Source organism: Eleginops maclovinus, chromosome 7, assembly GCF_036324505.1.
Source record: "Eleginops maclovinus isolate JMC-PN-2008 ecotype Puerto Natales chromosome 7, JC_Emac_rtc_rv5, whole genome shotgun sequence".
In the NCBI taxonomy this organism is placed as follows: domain Eukaryota; kingdom Metazoa; phylum Chordata; class Actinopteri; order Perciformes; family Eleginopidae; genus Eleginops; species Eleginops maclovinus.
Window position 1 is genome coordinate 12,170,606 of NC_086355.1, and position 18,841 is coordinate 12,189,446.

An 18,841-nucleotide genomic window follows, 5' to 3' on the forward strand; every position below is an offset into this window, starting at 1 on the left:
AAATGACAGCCAGCAACTTATGTACATTCAAAACTTTATTCATGGTATAGTGAGTGTAGAAAGCTTTTTCTTACTCTAAGCAAATGGTCCATTTAATTGCACAATAATGGGGGGAAAAGCATCATTTTTATAACACATTTCTCCAAAGACACCCAGAGTGAGCATCAATACAAATGTTAAAACATTCACCTGATTAGGGGCTTCATTAAGTGTCTGATCACATGTGAGTATAATGTGTAGAGGGGTGATATGTGTTGTATTTCTATGGTATAAAAAGCACATTATTCATGTCACATTCATGTTTACTGGAGGTGGCATTAATAACTTAATCAAGGGAGAGGGAAATGTGTCTCTATGCTGATGTAACATGTGGTCCACTCCCACTACTGATGGTAAGTCATCAGGATATGACTGTTAACAGATATGCAGGCAAAGAAATGTTCACCACAGGACGGACAGAAGCACTGTACATGTTTACGCAGGAAATGTAGAAAAATAGATTGTGTGAGAGATTTGGTGAAGGAATGTGAAGAGGAGAGACATTTGATATGTGCTGGCCCAAGAACAACAACTCGTGTTATAGCAAATACTCCTAAGTGCTGTGCTGTGCTGTAAAATATTGCTGACACAGCCAGAAAGAGTGGACAAACAGGACAAAAGGGGGAATGTAGAAAAAAAGCGAGGGAAAAAACTTGAGAGGTGGAGCTTAATAATGAAACTGGGCCATTGAGAGCTGATCTCCTCCAAATATATAAAAGCAAGAGTGGAATGATACTTTTAGAGAGTTCAATATAAACCTATTAAAAACCCAATGGACCGCGGAAATTGGCCTGAGGGGAATTAACAGGAATAATGTTTGGTGATAATATTCTTCTAAAATGACAGAGTGCATAGAACGCAAACAGTAACACAATTGTTTTCCTTTCGGATACTGTAACAGTTCATATATATTACATATAGAGCATTTTGCCCATGCAGCTAACACAACAGTGAAGCATGGAGATGAGTGTGAAGAGCCAAACTCAGTTAAAGCAAGTCTGTGACCACAAAGCAGACTGGTTTTGAATACTCTTTTTTTCTTCTTCATATCACAAGATCACAAAGAAGACACGAGAAATGTACAATCCTGCTAAAATATCTAGTAAGAGGACCTCTCTCCAGGAACTCAACATACAATATACTGCATCTGTCTTCAATATTGCCATGCACTACATATACTTACAGCTAATCTCTGTCTTAATATATTACACATAAAAAATAATAATCAGAAAACCAAAAACATTCAAAATTCTTCAACTTGTACATATTTTGATTATGCATATTTTTCTGTTTTTTACTTCTTTTTTGAAAAACAAACCTGAAACAGTTGGGCTTTAATCGTGCGAGAGGTGCTCTGAGAGCCTCCGCCCGTCCCCAGCTCTAAGAACCGTTAAATCATCAAATGCAGCACAGCTGCCATCGGAAAATGGAGCAAAGTGGCGGAGCGAGACGGGAGAGGCAGGGATTTAAACAGCTAGGATTGAAATGTTTCTGGTCTCAGCGGCGAGTCAATCGTCAGGGTATTTCACTACAAACACTGATGTCTTTGTTCTGATTTGCAGAAATGTGCAGGTAAAACAGGGGACCCTTGTCTTATCAATTACAGGTAAATATAAACTTAAGTGTGGCGCTTTACAATTGAGGGATAAAGAAGGAAGGAAACTTCTGATTGAGACAACTGGTACAAATACTTCCTAACCTTCAAACAAGATCAAAATCAGCCTTTGCAGGACTCTTCAAACCTCTCCCTTGCCTGTAGTGGTGAGAAACTGAGGGTGTAGGGCCTGAGGGTAAGGGACAGAAAGGAACAGACCCTACAAGTGAGAAGGGGGGGGGTTCTTTAGTTCTGCATCTGCTCGAAGAATTTGTAGGTGGGATTCTCGTAGCCGTTCTGCTGCATCTTGGCCAGATGACGCTCCTCTGGTGTCACAGCTGCATCCACCTACAGACACACAGAGGGGCTCAGTAACAAGGAATAGCTACTGCTGCATTCCACACACATCTTTTCAAAGGTCCTTCTTTACCTCGATCACACCGTGATGAATAGAAGTATACTGTTTCTTTCTCAGCATCACCAAGGTGATGACAATGACGGTTGCTATGACAACCCCTCCAACCATAAGTCCAATAATGGCCCCCTTATTGGACCCCACATTCTCAGCGAAAAACACCTGCAATTAATTACAAACCAATACATTTCAGTCATCAGTGGAGGGCCAGAAATGAAAGACACAATGATGTGCGTACTGTTGGAGTCCAGCATTTCATACCAGTCTTTCTTTGGAAGCTGCATAATCAGAACTGTGCGTCTGGCCAATCTGCACCTTTGGCATCTCTTCTGGCTTCAGGGCTGATACTGACACAAACATACACAGCAAATATTTGTTATAAAAATGCATGCATGTCTAAAGGAATGTACTAATGAAATACATATTGCATTATATTATATTTATAGAGTATTAAAAATCTCCACAGGTGAACTATAAGAGCTCATGATCTAACAGATTACAGAACCTTTGAACTTTTCTTCCATCATCACAATGTACATTTTCATTCAAAAATGCCCAGTCATGTTTAAACGGTTCACAGTCATATTGAACCCAGAAATGGTCAGAAATACACACTCACCAGGTCGTGTGGGGAGTCCTCTATCTGGAATTGGACGAGCATCAACAGGCTCAACTACAGGAAAATGAATAAAGCACATAAAAAAATGTTAAATTGAAAAACATTTCAAATTGATATGCATATTCCAACAAGTTTACAGTGGGGCAAAAAAGTATTTAGTCAGCCACCAATTGTGCAAGTTCTCCCATTTAAAAAGATGAGAGAGGCCTGTAATTTTTATCATAGGTACACTTCAACTATGAGAGACAGAATGGGGGAAACAATCCATGAAATCACATTGTAGGATTTTTAATGAATTAATTGGTAAATTCCTCGGTAAAATAAGTATTTGGTCAAGATTTCTGGCTCTCACAGACCTGTAACTTCTTCTTTAAGAGACTCCTCTGTCCTCCACTCGTTACTTGTATTAATGGCACCTTTTTGAACTCGTTATCAGTAAAAAAGACACCTGTCCACAACCTCAAACAGTCATACTCCAAACTCCACTATGGCCAAGACCAAAGAGCTGTCAAAGGAGACCAGAGACTAAATTGTAGACCTGCACCAGGCTGGGAAAACTGAATCTGCAATAGGTAAGCAGCTTGGTGTGAAGAAATCAACTGTGGGAGCAATTATTAGAAAATGGAAGACATACAAGACCACTGCTAATCTCCCTCGATCTGGGGCTCCACGCAAGATCTCACCCCGTGGGGTCAAAATGATCACAAGAACGGTGAGCAAAAATCCCAGAACCACACGGGGGGACCTAGTGAATGACCTGCAGAGAGCTGGGACCAAAGTAACAGAGGCTACCATCAGTAACACACTACGCCGCCAGGGACTTAAATCCTGCAGTTCCAGACGTGTCCCCCTGCTTAAGCCAGTACATGTCCAGGCCCGTCTGAAGTTTGCTAGAGGGCATTTGGATGATCCAGAAGAGGATTGGGAGGATGTCATATGGTCAGATGAAACCAAAATAGAACTTTTTGGTAAAAACTCAACTCGTCGTGTTTGGAGGAGAAAGAATGCAGAGTTGCATCCAAAGAACACCATACCTACTGTGAAGCATGGGGGTGGAAACATCATGCTTTGGGGCTGTTTTTCTGCAAAGGGACCAGGACGACTGATCCGTGTAAAGGAAAGAATGAATGGGGCCATGTATCGTGAGATTTTGAGTGAAAACCTCCTTCCATCAGCAAGGGCACTGAAGATGAAGCGTGGCTGGGTCTTTCAGCATGACAATGATCCCTAACACACCGCCAGGGCAACGAAGGAGTGGCTTCGTAAGAAGCATTTCAAGGTCCTGGAGTGGCCTAGCCAGTCTCCAGATCTCAACCGCATAGAAAATCTTTGGAGGGAGTTGAAAGTCCGTGTTGCCCAGCGACAGCCCCAAAACATCACTGCTTTAGAGGAGATCTGCATGGAGGAATGGGCCAAAATACCAGCAACAGTGTGTGGAAACCTTGTGAAGACTTACAGAAAACGTTTGACCTCTGTCATTGCCAACAAAGGGTATATAACAAAGTATTGAGATGAACTTTTGTTATTGACCAAATACTTATTTTCCACAATCATTTGAAAATAAATTCATTAAAATCCTACAATGTGATTTCCTGGATTTTCTTTTCTCATTCTGTCTCTCATAGTTGAGGTATACCTATGATAAAAATCTACAGGCCTCTCTCATCTTTTTAAATGGGAGAACTTGCACAATTGGTGGCTGACTAAATACTTTTTTGCCCCACTGTATATACTAAATGAGTTGTGTGTTACCATGGTTTTCTGTGTTGGGCTGGTTGAAGCTCTCAGGATGGATGAAACCCAGTCCATCCAGGCCGGGCTCCATGGGAGCAGAGCTGTAGGCCTGATCGGGCATCAGAGCGTCGTTACCGTAGCTCACCCTGCCGTCCACCTGCAAACACAGAAGAACTTTAACAGGGATGAAGATGAACTGAAGGACGTTTCCCAGGACATTTGTGACATGCAATTTTTCTGATACAATTCTATGTGTGTGAAAATGATCATTACATCCCGATTTTTCCCAAAAATGTCTATATATGGAGATATTGATGTTACTCTGTCTTCACATGCTTGAAGAAGTGGAAATTCAGTTATCCCTCTTTGAACTTTAACTTACTGCTGTGATTATTAGCCCAATAAACTAAACTGAAAACTAATTATTTCTCTGACTGTGAGTCTAAACATTTAACCCTTCACATACAGTATCCTCTTGTGTGACGATATTGGTTTCCCTTTTCATCCTCACAACTATCTATGATCAGCTGAGCCATTTAAACAAAATGTCTTCTTTCCGTATCAAGTCCACCATCTGCCCACAAAGATTTAGTTTCTCTCCACTGTCGAAAACGAGGTGACTCTATCCAGAGAGACGGTGCAGTTTATACTGGACAAACTCCATACATGTGAGTGGGTGCTACTGGACTCACCCGCCCATCGCTCTGCAGAGAAGAGACCTGCTGAGACAGCTCTGCCTGAACTCTCTGCATCAGAACAGCTGGAAAGGGAAAGGAAAAGGAGAAATAGAGTGTGAGTCGCAGCACGATGATAGATGGTGTGCCCGGTGTGCTGGTTACTGAAGACAAACTAACAGAGGAGATTCTGTGCCATCAGCACACCCTCCATCACAGGACCTCAGACATGCTGTTAAAGTGCTTTTCTGTCTCACTCAGCACTGAATCACTTAATTAAGTCTGTTTGCAAAATCAGCTAGTAATATTAGGTTGATAGGTTTCATAATTCCAATATTAACAACTGATCTCTTTCAAATGAACACATCACAACATGAAAAAAATGTTAAGCAAAAAATAAAGTATACATGAACCAGTGTTATATTTGCAAAATATACATTTACATTTTAGAAGCGGAAACTAGTGAATTGTTGGCATTGTCAAAAAGACTTACACAGGTGATGTTTTATCTTTATTTTTGCAGATAAGTATCCTTTGTTCTGACTGTTTTAGCAATGAAACTGATATTTACCCACAACTGTGAAATCTAGAAATAAGGGCAAAACCTTAAAATATGTAAAAACATAACTTTAAGAAAAAGGAATAGCTCTGGTATAAAATAGAACTTAATATTTGTTGTGTTTTCAGCATTTCATGTGATTGAATTGTATCTGGTAAAATATTATGTGGTTATAATACTATAACTTTGATCACTATAATAATTTATACAAAAACGTGAATCATGAGACAGTTATCGTACAGTTAGTAAGAAGTACAGAAGCAGACACTTACAGACTTGGCCTTGGAGCTCATTCGCCACACTGGGCACTTTGTAGAGCACAACGAAGGACTGATTCATCCTTTCATCGATCACACGTAGGTGGGTCAAAACCTAAAGGTCACAGGAAAATTAAGAAGTTCTGGTTTCATTTTTTTAAGATTAAAAAAATATATACATGCATCTGCATTGACATTTAACTTTAGATTTTAACTAAGAATTTACCAATACCATGATTTTACATCCTTGAAACACATTAAAAATTAAAAAGAGCCAAAGAGTTTTGTGTGCGAAGTACCTGAGGCCGGATCTGTGCAGCTTTCTTGGGATCAACTGTGCGGACATGCTCGTAACATTTAAGCGTGTGCTGCCTGTCCTTCTGCTCTGCACGGACATACTTCTTTAGCATTGTCAACACTTGACGAGCCTGGAGGGGCAGAGTCGTAACGTCAAATAAAAACATATACTGTCATTTCATGTTTTTATTCTAGAAATTCCAGGTAAGACTATTGAATAGTTAGACACTTATTTTGGGAAATGTACCGAGACAGCAATAGATACTCTCTTAATCCTTCATTAAATGAATATCTACCATTCCGTGAACACACATGAATTTTGGACTCATGCATAGTCTGTGTGTGTGTGTGTGTGTGTGTGTGTGTGTGTGTGTGTGTGTGTGTGTGTGTGTGTGTGTGTGTGTGTGTGTGTGTGTGTGTGTGTGTGTGTGTGTGTGTGTGTGTGTGTGTGTGTGTGTGTGTGTGTGTGTGTGTGTGTACCCGTGGAGGGTTGGCCTGCAGGGAACTGAGGTAATTTTCCAGAGCCAGGCGTCTGCGGCTGTTTAGCAGAGCCTCCACCCGGGCCATATGGGTCTCCACCAGCTGCTGCCTCTCTCCTGCTGCCTCCCGCTCCACAGCCTCCACCTTCTCCTGGAAGTGCTGCAAATGAAGTAAATTTTACAATTAGTCATCTTTACTTTGTATGCCTGGTTATAAGTACACCAGTTATAATTATACAAGAATCCTTCACCCAAGTGTCACATTTCTTTTGCTCTTGCTTTCAAATAAGTTCCTTTCTTTGCCCATACAGTTTTTTAAATGAAAAGTCATGTGGGAGACAACCCTGTGCCAGTATAAGCTCTAAGTGTTTAGGTAGGAAATACCTTAAATACATTTATAAAGGCAGGCAGTGTTTCAATGCCGACAGCACAATGTGTTCAATGTGGTGAAATCTTGTGAGCAGCTTAAACCATCATAGCCTTAGAGGGACCTCATACAAAAGCACTGTTGGGAAGCCAAATTAATATTTTTTTTAAACGAAATGGATGGGGTGTAAGGTATAATAAAGAGTCATCACAACATTAACAAATTAGTCAAAGACCACTTTATTAAGTCAAGTCAGACTGAAGCACTTCTTTGTTCAGCAGTCAATTCTAACAGTAAATACTGTTAGGCGAAAGGGTCTTTGAGCATGTTTCTCTCAGTGATTGTGATGTTTTGTTAAACGTTTGTCTTTCTTGTAATGGGTCTTAATAATTGTCCTGTTAATGTTGCAAATGGAGCTGCGGTGAGGCATGTCAAATTTCAGACTTGATCTGAACATTAAAGTATTATTGTTATCGTTAAAAGCTAGCTGTAAGGTTGCTGCTCGTAGCAAGAAACCCCTTACATTCAGTGAGGTTGTCATTCCTAGCTGTGTGGATATGAGCTGAGACGTAATCGAAGAGGCTACTGCAAAATGTAGTCAGTAACATTCTCCCACTGAGAGAAAGCAGTTTATTTAATGGAATCATTACAGCTGACAGGAATAACACATATTAACAGCCCAGTGACTTTATTTACAAAAGTTTGAGAACCCATGGTGTAAAATACACAGAAATACAGAAGAAGTTGTGATGCGTGTCCTACCTGGATGACCGCTTTCTTGTCAGCACGAGGAAGTTTCTTTGCCTGCCTCTCAGCTTCTTCCCACTCCCTCATCACCTGGATATAAAAAGCGACACATCAGGGACAGAAGCATTAAAGACCGACAAAGTCATGTGGACACGTTGACAGGGCAATATCCCAGAGAGAATGTTTAGGATGTTAACCCTGACACGCAAACAAACCTCGGACATCTTTTCACGGTATTTGGCCTCCAGGCTTTCCTTGGCCTTCTGGAAGTCGGGGTGTTCGTTGTTGTCTCCAGGTGCTTCAAGGTAGTGATCAACTGCGTCAGGAGGACTGGGGGCCATTGTGGGCACTGGAGGACAATTGAGAGGCAGAAATCAAATATAGATCAGGGGAGAACACAAGAGAACGAGTATAGATTATACATGAACCAGTGCATCAAAAACACACAATGCAGATTATTGAGGCGATATTACAAAAGTGACGCACATACAACAGTCTTCAATGCAAAGTGTGTTGAAAACATACAATGTGTTAAGTACATACAGATGGGTTAAATAAACATACATAATATTGTAAAAAAAATGAGAGGTTATACGAGGACAAAGGGGGATTAGCTTCCCAGGAGAGTGTTGTGCGTTTGTGTATTTAATGTGGGAGCCTGGAGATAAGATGAAAAGTGCTGAGTAAGGATAAGGGCAGAAGCTGCACTCAAACTCAGCAAATGAACCCATTAACCCTTAAGAGCGCTCTCCCTCATTCACCCATACATGACTGTCAACAGTCTGCAACACTCAGCTGGTTAGGACATTTTGATGACACTGTTAGAGACCCACAACAAACAGGTCAGATCACTACGAAGCTGCAGCAGCAGACAACAATGTGTAGCTGCAAAGCATGCTAATGTGTGTGCGTAGAAATGCATGCAGACACACACTGGTATTCAGTGTTCAGAATTTATGCTGCCTTATCCACATGCTGTAAGGAGTATCAGTGAAAACGGTGAAATGAATAGTTAAAGAGAGCATCATGGCTGCTTTTCAAAAGGGAAATGCAATGAGCTTCATTTTCCTTTGAATATGTTGTTCATACATTATCAATTAAACTTATGGTGTACAATGGCTTGTAACTTAAGCTTATGAAAGAAGATCACTAGCTAAATTCGACCTATTCTAGGAATCCCATGAAAATTATCAGTGAAGTGATTTCGAATAACAAATATCGTTTGTGTAGTCAAAGCTTGATTGTTTTTTTGTGTTACATTTCTTTATTGGATTTAACAAAAGTAAAATTTAGAAAATCCATAGCCTTATTGTTCAAAAAAGGAAATCAATGAATTTGCTTGATCTTTACCACAGATGGAAATATTAGAGAGGGAGAGTAAGAGAAAGTGAATGAGACAGATAGATAATCTGCAGCAGCCGGAGGACAGGAATCAGGCTCGTGGTTAGGACACTTCAGGGTTTAGAGGGCTCCGGCCCTGGGACTTACACGAGGTACTGCAGACAGCTAGGCAGTACTCCTCTGAGTCAAAGTTATTCCTGTTGCCCCCACAGCCCCCAAACAAGAAGGGAGCACAGCGGCCCTTCTCAGGCAGGAAGTACCAACGCTCCAGCATGGCATGACATGGGCCTGACTCAGCACGAGCCCAACACACGGCTGAGATATGTACACACAGGCAAATTTATATGTATATATTAAAAAAAATGAATGACAAATATGAGTTTGTAAATCAACCAACGAAGAAAAAATGGCCGATAAACATATCAACAAACGGCTTATTATTCGCTTGGTTTCTCACCTCTGACGACTTCCTCAACTGATTCGGTTGTGGTGGTTGTCATAGCGATGTTAGCATTGCGCTCATCACTATCTCTTTCATCGATTACATCCTCGTCATCCTCGTCCTCATCTTCATCGACATCTCCATCTCCATTCTCATCCCTTTCAAATGTTTCTGCCTCTTCATCCTCGTCCTCATCGTCCTCAGTAGTGGCTGGCTCTGTCTCTGGCGGGCGCGTCATGCTGCGTAGAGAGGAGGAGGTTCATGTATCAACGAGTCAGTTTGTACTTTAGAGTGGATGAATGTATGATGAATGTGTGCGAGTGGTGATACCTGTTATCTGTGTATTCAGTCTCAGCTCCGCCCCACCAGACGTCTGACTCATCCCCTTCCAGCTCAGCACTGTCTGCCTCTCGCTCTGCCTCCGTCGGACAGCACACAAACTCCACCCCTCGGAAACGGTCAATACCACATGGCAAAAGCATCCCGTAGTCATGGAGATTCATTGAGCGGTCTCCACAGGACTAAATATAATAATGAGCATTAATGACAACTTCTTACAGCACTATAAACATAATAGAACCATACAACAATTAAACATTTCATAAGGAGATGAAGCTTATAGTCAAATCAATGATGCCACACAATTGTCTCTGTGGTTGACTGAACACGAAAGATAATAAAATAACAATAATTTGAACAAATCACTCGCAGATTCAAACATGTCATCCGTGTAGTCTTGTGATGAATTAGCTTGGTCCGTGTGAAAACCATTTTTTGTCAAAGGAACATATATTGAGGACATTTTTGTACTCACCTCTTTGGCAACAGTGTGCCAGTGAAGGTGGCTCTCACACTGGTCGATACGCTCCTGGTGCAGGAACTTACATTTGTCAGGAACGAGCAGGGCATCGCTCACAAACTCTCCAACTGAAAAAAATAAAAAGGCCTCTGTTAACATTGTGTAAATACATTCACATCCATACAAACAAACAAACACACTTAGTTACATTGAAATGTAGAACTAGTAAACTGGTTACCCAGGCAGCGGTATGGAACCACGATGTGGGTGTGACTGCGGCATTGCTTGCGGCCTTTCTTGCACCAGTCCTGGATGCTGATAGGCTGGTTGGCCTCCACAACATTTGTAATCTGCAACTCTGGGTACACCTGCAGAAAAAGTTAGATATTTTCATGTCCTTTGTGACTGCATTAGCTGTATCTTCCTGTCTACTTGCTTTTCTTTGTCCTTATGTGTTTCTCTGTCTCTGTAAAATACCTCTTGGCAGTACTGCAGGATGCCCTCCTTGGTGCCAATGCAGCTCTTGGTGCCTGAAGGGTCAGACTCCCATTTTCCACTCTGCACATTAATGTGCATGTTGAGCTTCCCACAGAACATAGCCACCTGGGGCTCAGTTTGCATACCTACAGAGTCATCAGCAGGCACCTGGACAGACAAGGAGAAAGAGAGGACAATGATGATGGATGGTACCAAACTAGCTGAAGTATAACTCAACCATAAATATCTCCTGATGCAGCTAATGTATATTAAGCCACCCAGTTTATTCCTATTCCTTTCACATGCAGACCTGCACCACATAAATCTGTCTCTTTTTGCAGAACATAGATTATTGAATCATAAGGATAAAGGTCTCTTTAAAATGAATCTATGAAATCATTTCACATTTAATTGACAACGTACAAAATAAAGGATTGTATTACTGGTTTAAGCCTGAGCAAGACAAGATTCTCTGTTTTCTCCCTTTAAGCAAGACAGCTACGCATTACAGCCACAGGCCAGCACATGTGCCCTTTGTTTGCCCATCTCCTATATTAAAATGGAAGCGCAGTGAGTATGTGGATAAGATCATATTGCGTCTCATTGCAAAGTGTAGAAACCTATTGAACCACAAACTATTCATCAGCTGTGAGCTAATGTGAGCTACAAATAACCATTTCCTTCAGCCCAACAGTCTCAATGTGCTTTGCCTTCTGGATCTTGTATTTTTCTAGCAGACACTAGAAAACACTGGTGCAAGTTTGATAATACGCCACCAAGCCATATGTTGACAATACTTAAACCACTCATTTCCTCTCAATGCAATGACTTTTATGAAGCTCTGCATTTAAGCTGCCTGTGACTCAGGATGGGTTAAATCTGTGTTCCTTAATGTCGAAACTATTCTCTTCTCACCTTGTCAGGCCATTGGTATTTTTATAATTGATTGATTTTGCAATGAGTAAAATGGGAAGACAACTCAGGATGATATTCCTAACCCCTGCCAACTCTGAGTATATCAGTCCAATGACAAGAGTTAACCTGTCGTTTCATTGGCAAATCTTTCAAATCATGTTCATGGACACACCATTTAAACTAGAAGGCACAGTTATCTGTAGAAACATTTTATGAGTTACTTAATTGCTCCTGTACTTCGCACCCTTACTTTACACTGAGACAACCAGTTGGGACTGGTCTTTATCTACATGAAAGAAAAGGTTTTAACAAACTCCTGTTTGACTATAGGGAAGTGTGGAAGCAGGCCACGACAAAGGTTAACACATCTTAAGGCGTGTGCTACTCTTTTAATCATGACTCAGCCTACATCCTAAAACACATGCAGGGAAATTAACAGTTGGAAGTTACCTAGATTGCATTGGCAGGCTATAATGCCAAACTCACTAGACACTCACTAGACAGATCCTATGATCTTATTAAACATTGCAATCTTAAAATACTACAAAAACTAGGAGATATAAACGAGTAACAAATGAGTAAAAGTACAACTCAACATGATAGTATGTGAATGAATTGACAGGGTGCTCTTAAAATTGTATGTTTACAGCACCTCAGGATAGTCACTATAATGGCAACATGCCTATAATGGAATGCCACAATAGTAGGGTGTCCTGCATTATTCTGCTATCAAGACGTTTTATAACGAAAACATAGGGGTTTGGTATGTGTGGGGAACCTACAGACATATTTTATTATATCAAGCCTGCAGTTAATAGAAACGCTCTGCTGTGTTACATGCACCCTTAAGTGTAACATGGTAATGAGAGTACAGCTGTATGCATATTGTTTCAATTATGCAATATAGGCCCTGTTCATCTCCAGTAGGTCCTTTAAGGCTTTATATTTGTCTTTGGTCCAGCAAAGCACCAGCACCAGCAGCAAGCTGCAGGCGCCATCTTGCTTGGTGCCAAACTAAAAAGGCTGCATCTTTTTCCATTCTCCTCAGCAATATCACACCCTGCAGCTGCAACAATGCTGAACTGGACCGAGTTGGCGATGACGACGTAGCAGCAGCAAGAATAACACTATTGTGCATTACAATAAATAAAAAAACTAAGTCAATATTAGGAGATCCAACACATGAACCATCAACATGGTGTATGTGTAGGGTCTATCTGGCGTATTTATACAGCAAGCATTATTGTTACATTATACAGAACTGCATAAAATAAACTCCACTGGATTAACCAAAACATGTCCAACATCGCAGGGCAAAGCTGTCAATCACGACAGTCATCAAATCACTGACATCTAATGGTAGGCCTGGGTAGCATTGCTGACATTTTCGGGTTTGCTAATTCCTCGCATTAAGTATGTTGTGTAACACTATAAACCTGAAATATTGATGAACGCACAAAATTGGAAAAATAACCAATTCAGTGGATAAAAAAAGGAGTGGGCCTCGGCACATTCCGGTAATGTTGTTGTCTTTATTAGCAGCTCCGTTAACTATAAACATAACACTACATATAAGCAGTTATTGACCGTTACATTTAAATTATAACTATTAATCAAGTCTGTATTCCGGTTAGACGGTGGTCGTCCTGTTGGTCGGTGTGGTGGCTACAGGCCCGCAGATGAGCCGTGGAGCCACGGATCCACTCACCGACTCCCACCCTCTGTGATTTATCCACGGAAGGCTACTAACCTCGGATGAAAGCGTCAAGGTCGCCACCAGTAACAGCAAAAACGCCATGAACTCCCCCATGCCTTCCTCCTGGTATCCAGCACCCCCGATACGTTCACGATTTTCCTGTTATAGAAATAGTCAAAGCAGACAGCGATTTGTGTCGACACCAGCTGAAGTATTTCGTTGATCCCTCCCTGTTTAGCTCCCGACTGTGACGGCGTGAGGCTCGATGTGTTTGGTTTGGGTGGGGGCGGGGGACCGTGTGACGGTGGTTATGTGCTTTCATGCCAGGAAAATTAGTTTTGCTTAGAATCTTCACTTATTTCACAATAGGCTATACTGTTCTTTATGGAAGCCCATTTCCGCCATAAAAAAAGAAAAAAGAAAAGTAAAAAAGTCGAAATTATGAGATAAAAAGTCGAAATTATGAGATAAAAAAGTCGAAATTATGAGATAAAAAGTCATAATTATGAGATAAAAAAGTCGAAATTATGAGATAAAAAGTCGAAATTATGAGATAAAAAGTCGAAATTATGAGATAAAAAGTCATAATTATGAGATAAAAAGTCGAAATTATGAGATAAAAAGTCGAAATTATGAGATAAAAAGTCGAAATTATGAGATAAAAAAGTCATAATTATGAGATAAAAAGTCGAAATTATGAGATAAAAAGTCGAAATTATGAGATACGAAGTGCGCATGCGCCTCAATGGCAGTGTTCAATGGTCCCTTCATTCATCATCTCGCTGCCTAACCACGCTATATGCAATCCTAAATGAGGTAACTATAGGTGACTTTAGTTAGATCGGATGTTAGACGTAATCGTTAAGTCTTTTAGTCTGTCGTTGCTGTTAATTTAGCTTCGGATATGTGAATATGTCATTGAACCCATAAAGTTTCGTTGTAACGTTCACGCCACTAAATGGTGTCCCTGAAATGACAAGTGTGTGTTAACCGTGTGTTTACTGCGGCAGTGAGTAGCTTTATTTTACTCGAAGGCGGTTACAATACCATAGCAGCCTAAACATATCTCTGTAACCAAGAGTTGGTAAGTCAAATATTGTCATAGCTATATCCTACGTTTAATTAAACGTGACGCTGTGAAGACCTAAAGCATGCGGCAATACAGATATTTTAACGTTACGTTTGCACCGAGTTGTCCGTCGCTTTGGATGAAAGCGTCTGCTAAATGACTGTAATGTAATATAATGTAATGTAATGTCCCCTGTTGCACCCACAACACTTAAGCATATACTGGTCCTACTCAAGCACACAAGTGCACTGTTCAACATTAGCTGCACTGCAGAAAAATACATTTAACAGGTATTAATATTGTGTGCCAACCTACCATATTACAACAAGAAGACAAAGCTTAAAATGAAGCAAATCATGTGCCAGGATTAATTAACAATCCCCAATATTTTTACACACTCTGTCTGACTGAATATTATTTACCTCCTAGGTAGAACTTAATGAGGTTGTATTGACTTAGAACAACCACCGAGTCCGCCAGGTCCACAACTCACGATCACCTCATGGACGTCCCTCCATATTGCATGCAGTCCCTCAACTGTACGGAGGCAGGGATTGTTTGCACCATGTGGACCTGGAGAAGGTTAATGTATGCCTTGAAGAGTGTGTGTTCAAGGACTTCCCATGTGATGAAGATGTGTTCCATATCTGCGTGGACCTAATGTCAGAGCATAATCTGATACTAACAAATGATGTGTTTGAAACAGTTAACCTGTATATTGAACTCAGACAGCTGATATCCAATGAACTAGACATAGATCCTTAACTTACCTGGGCCTGTCACATTTTCCATTTGTTTCATTCCAGGACAAACTGAAACTTGTGCACTGACTGAAATTTGTCATATATTCACACATATGTTAACCTGTGATTGAGACAAATATAATTGTAGCTATTTTAGAGACATTAAAGATGTACCAAAGATGTTCAGTTCTGTCTAACAAAATGTATGTACACACAAAAGTACTGTGTTGTTTTTACATTGACTATAAAAAAATGCAAAATTCTCACGTGTTAAATGAACTTTTTATTCAAATACTTAAACAATCACAGCATACAAAACGGCACTTGCTTTTGGTTTAAATGCATTCAACTTGCTTAAGTAGGGATCCTTAAATAATAATCCATCTAAAAGTCTTATGGAAAGGTTGACAGTGCCAAGCTGTCTTTTGGTACATAACATCAGCACCTGAACAGAGCATGTTGTGCTTGAAATATGAAATTTGAAAAAGAAAACGGAAATTATAACAAGATAGGATTACTATGTGATGTGAGAGAAGAGGGAACTTTGTGAACACAACACTTTGTTGTCTGAAATAACTCATTGGTTGTTTGTGAGGTCTAACAATATAAGCCATCAATCTTACTGCTTAAAAGAATGTGTTCTGTAACAGAAAACAATGTTTAACAAAACATAAGTGAAAAAGAAAAATCCTAAACATGAACCTGTGATGGCAGTCCAATTTCCAGTTGGCTGAAATCTTTGCATCTTAGACTATGTCCATTACCCACACGTTGCTTTCCAAGACTTTGTTCATTTCATGTCGAAAATCTGGGTAGTTGTCATAACTGACTGGCAACTCCAAGTAACAGCCACATGTATGAGCAACAGGTCTTCTCTGAAATCCCTGAATTTGTGTGAAGCTGACAGTGATGTCTCTTCCTGTGAACAAGTCTGATCCAGTGCAAAATCTGAGGAAAAAGGAGAGGTGCTGGGTGTCTGACTCTCTAAGGTATGCACTTACATACTTGACTATTTGTTTCTCCTGGGCATTCTGGGTACTGGGGTAAATAATACACCTCATAATCTTCCTTGATGTTGGTTGTAGCTCTTCATAGACTGCTGAGATCCCTTTCAGCTCTGATCTAACAGGTGCAAGTGTGTTGGTCCACTGTTCAATCACAAAAGCGGGCTCTTGAATCAGTTTTTGGTGAGCAAGCTCCCTCAAGATTTGCTCAATGTTATCAGCTGTTGGAAGTCTCCGGCAGTTGTGAATGTCCATGATTTCCAACAATTCTTCCTGGTCAACACTTTCAAAATCTGAGCGACAAGATTCAAAAATCACTCGCTCAGACTCTGATACATACTTGAAAAAGCAGTCCACAAGATTACTCTCCACAAAGCCCAAAACAGCTTGCTCCAGAAGTACAGGTGCAAGTTTTACAGGAAGGTACTTCTCCTTTTGCCAGCCAAATGTGATTATTCGGCCTACACTTTCCCATTCTTGTTTACCGAAATCGTGACGTAGGTATGGCACTTTGAATCCATTTCCCATGGTGCACTGCTCATAGAAGTCATTCCAAAATTCTGACAGTACATCCCTCAAAACACCTCCATCATCTACAGCGTTTTCAAGCTTTCCATCAGGAAGAATAACTTGAAAGTGAACATGACCCTCCATGATACTTTCTTCAGAAAACACTTGAATAAGTTCTTTGAGAATCTGTCCACGATGAAGAGCAACAATTTTTTTCTGTCTTTCTCTCTGATTGGCTTGTTCCTGCAACATATCTGTGGGAAGAGGCAAAGGTGATTCAAAAGGTAGTTCCTGAGAGAAAGGCAAGGTATCCTCAAGACTTGAGTACTCCATCCCAGCGATGCTTTCTGTGTGGAAAGTTACAATGCCACTATCCTCTAAAGCATCCATGTGAAGTAACGTTTCATGTTCAGTAGACCCACATGTATCAGTTGGGTCGACTATGGTGTAAAGAAGGGAAACACTGTCACTGCTTGCATTTGCAAATACTGTGCTGCTTCCAACATAAATTACATCTGAGGTATTAATCTCCACAGTGTTTGTTGCAGTGCCTGGAGTGTGGTGATCGGTATCTTGTCTGTCATGTGTCTTGTCACCTTCTTGTGCAGTTGCATCACTATTCTCCTCCTCCACATTTATGTCACTGGTGATGTCTCTCTTCTTGGTTGTCAAATAGAAACGTAACAGCGGTAACTTTGTCTTTTCATACAGTTCCCCAACTGTGACGCTCTCCACTAATGGATGCTGCTGAAAGTCAGTTAAATCTATGTCAAAATCAGAAAGACTCCCCTCTGCACTTTTCCCATCTGGAAAAAACAACTGCACAGCCTTTTCAATCAAGTTCTGTTTTTTACTGTCCTTTGGCACACTCTCTTATCTGGTTCCCCCACCCTTTCTTGTGCGTACCTGCACAAATTCCCCCTCTCTGGAATGCAGCCATCCCAATTCTATTTTTCTCTGGTTCTTCTGAGCATTCTTTGAAATGGTTTGATGCTCTATCTCAGGCACATGATCCCCTTTGTTTCTTGAGAACTTTCCTCGAAGTCGCTCAAAGATTTTTGACTTGCGATTACTGGGTTCTTTTTCCTTCCGTCTGCAGTATCCAAAAACAGCCAGTCGATCACCATAAGATGGCAGATACTCTCTTAGCTGGTCATCTGTCATGAGGTGTATGACACTGGAGTCAATCTAAAATTAAGAAATATTTCATGAATTCTGAGGTCAAGTGCCTTAAATTATAACAATGCATATACAGCACGAGATATTATATACAAAGCTCTTTCAAACTTTGTTTTTTTTAATTCCTGATTTGTCAAAATTAAGCATTTCCTACACTAACTACCTTCTCCTGCTCCATTCGCTGTATGTCTTCCTGAGGCACATATCGTGACCTTAAGTAGTCACTTAGCTCATCCATCTTGTGACATTTCAGGAAACCTCTGCAACTATGTAGAATAAAATTAAAACTTAAATGTGACCTCAAATAAATAAATAATCATCTATTGATTTTCAAAGTCTTTGATGTTTATGGATTTGGTATCCAAGCATCTTCACAGTTATTTCATGTTTAAATAAGACAAAACCTTTCATTATGGTCTAAATGTTCAACTAAGAAGAAAAGGAGCATTGTTTCAATTTATTTTTTCTTTAAATATCTAAAATCAGTCTCTTGGTTTTCAGATGTAACTTTCGATACTTAGTAAGTTCATAAATAATCACTCCATTTGATGTAATTGTGAAGAAGCTTATGACAACACTGGATGATCTAGTACCGGTAGCAACTGTAGTTTATAATAAATTGTTCGGCTTGATGCTGACTCAGTTATCAGCCTGATTACTAGATTCAGCAATTAGCCAAGATAACCGTGCAATAACCAAAACTATCCACACGAGCTGAGCGAGCCACCTATTCATTCATACGGGATGTTGTTACTGAGTAATAATCGGTATGGCTTTAGCATGTGCCCCATAAGAGCTAGCTAAATTGGAAAGCAACAGGGGACATTACATTACATTATATTACATTACAGTCATTTAGCAGACGCTTTCATCCAAAGCGACGGA

General features: G+C 40.4%; 1 protein-coding gene and 1 long non-coding RNA gene across 3 annotated transcripts; one reads left to right on the forward strand and one right to left on the reverse strand.

Annotated features, from left to right (window-relative positions):
• Positions 1-17: 17 nt before the first annotated feature.
• Positions 18-13,731, reverse strand: appb (amyloid beta (A4) precursor protein b). 2 transcript variants are annotated; one of them, XM_063888095.1, is made up of 18 exons: positions 13,506-13,731; positions 10,841-11,008; positions 10,602-10,731; positions 10,379-10,491; positions 9,895-10,085; positions 9,580-9,803; positions 9,270-9,437; positions 7,997-8,130; positions 7,797-7,871; positions 6,669-6,827; positions 6,191-6,319; positions 5,907-6,006; positions 5,094-5,161; positions 4,420-4,558; positions 2,668-2,721; positions 2,310-2,395; positions 2,064-2,210; positions 18-1,981 (listed from the first exon to the last, which is right to left on the reverse strand). In XM_063888095.1, exons 1-18 carry the CDS (start codon positions 13,563-13,565, stop codon positions 1,880-1,882), a joined length of 2,247 nt encoding a protein of 748 aa, XP_063744165.1. In that variant the 5' UTR covers positions 13,566-13,731; the 3' UTR covers positions 18-1,879. The 2 variants fall into 2 exon arrangements, with proteins under 2 accessions (XP_063744165.1, XP_063744166.1); XM_063888096.1 differs by lacking the exon at positions 9,270-9,437.
• A 458-nt stretch (positions 13,732-14,189) lies between these two features.
• Positions 14,190-15,526, forward strand: LOC134867676 (uncharacterized). Its single transcript, XR_010166168.1, has 2 exons — positions 14,190-14,267; positions 14,950-15,526. It is a non-coding gene; the product is annotated as an uncharacterized LOC134867676 (long non-coding RNA).
• The last annotated feature ends 3,315 nt before the right edge of the window (positions 15,527-18,841 follow it).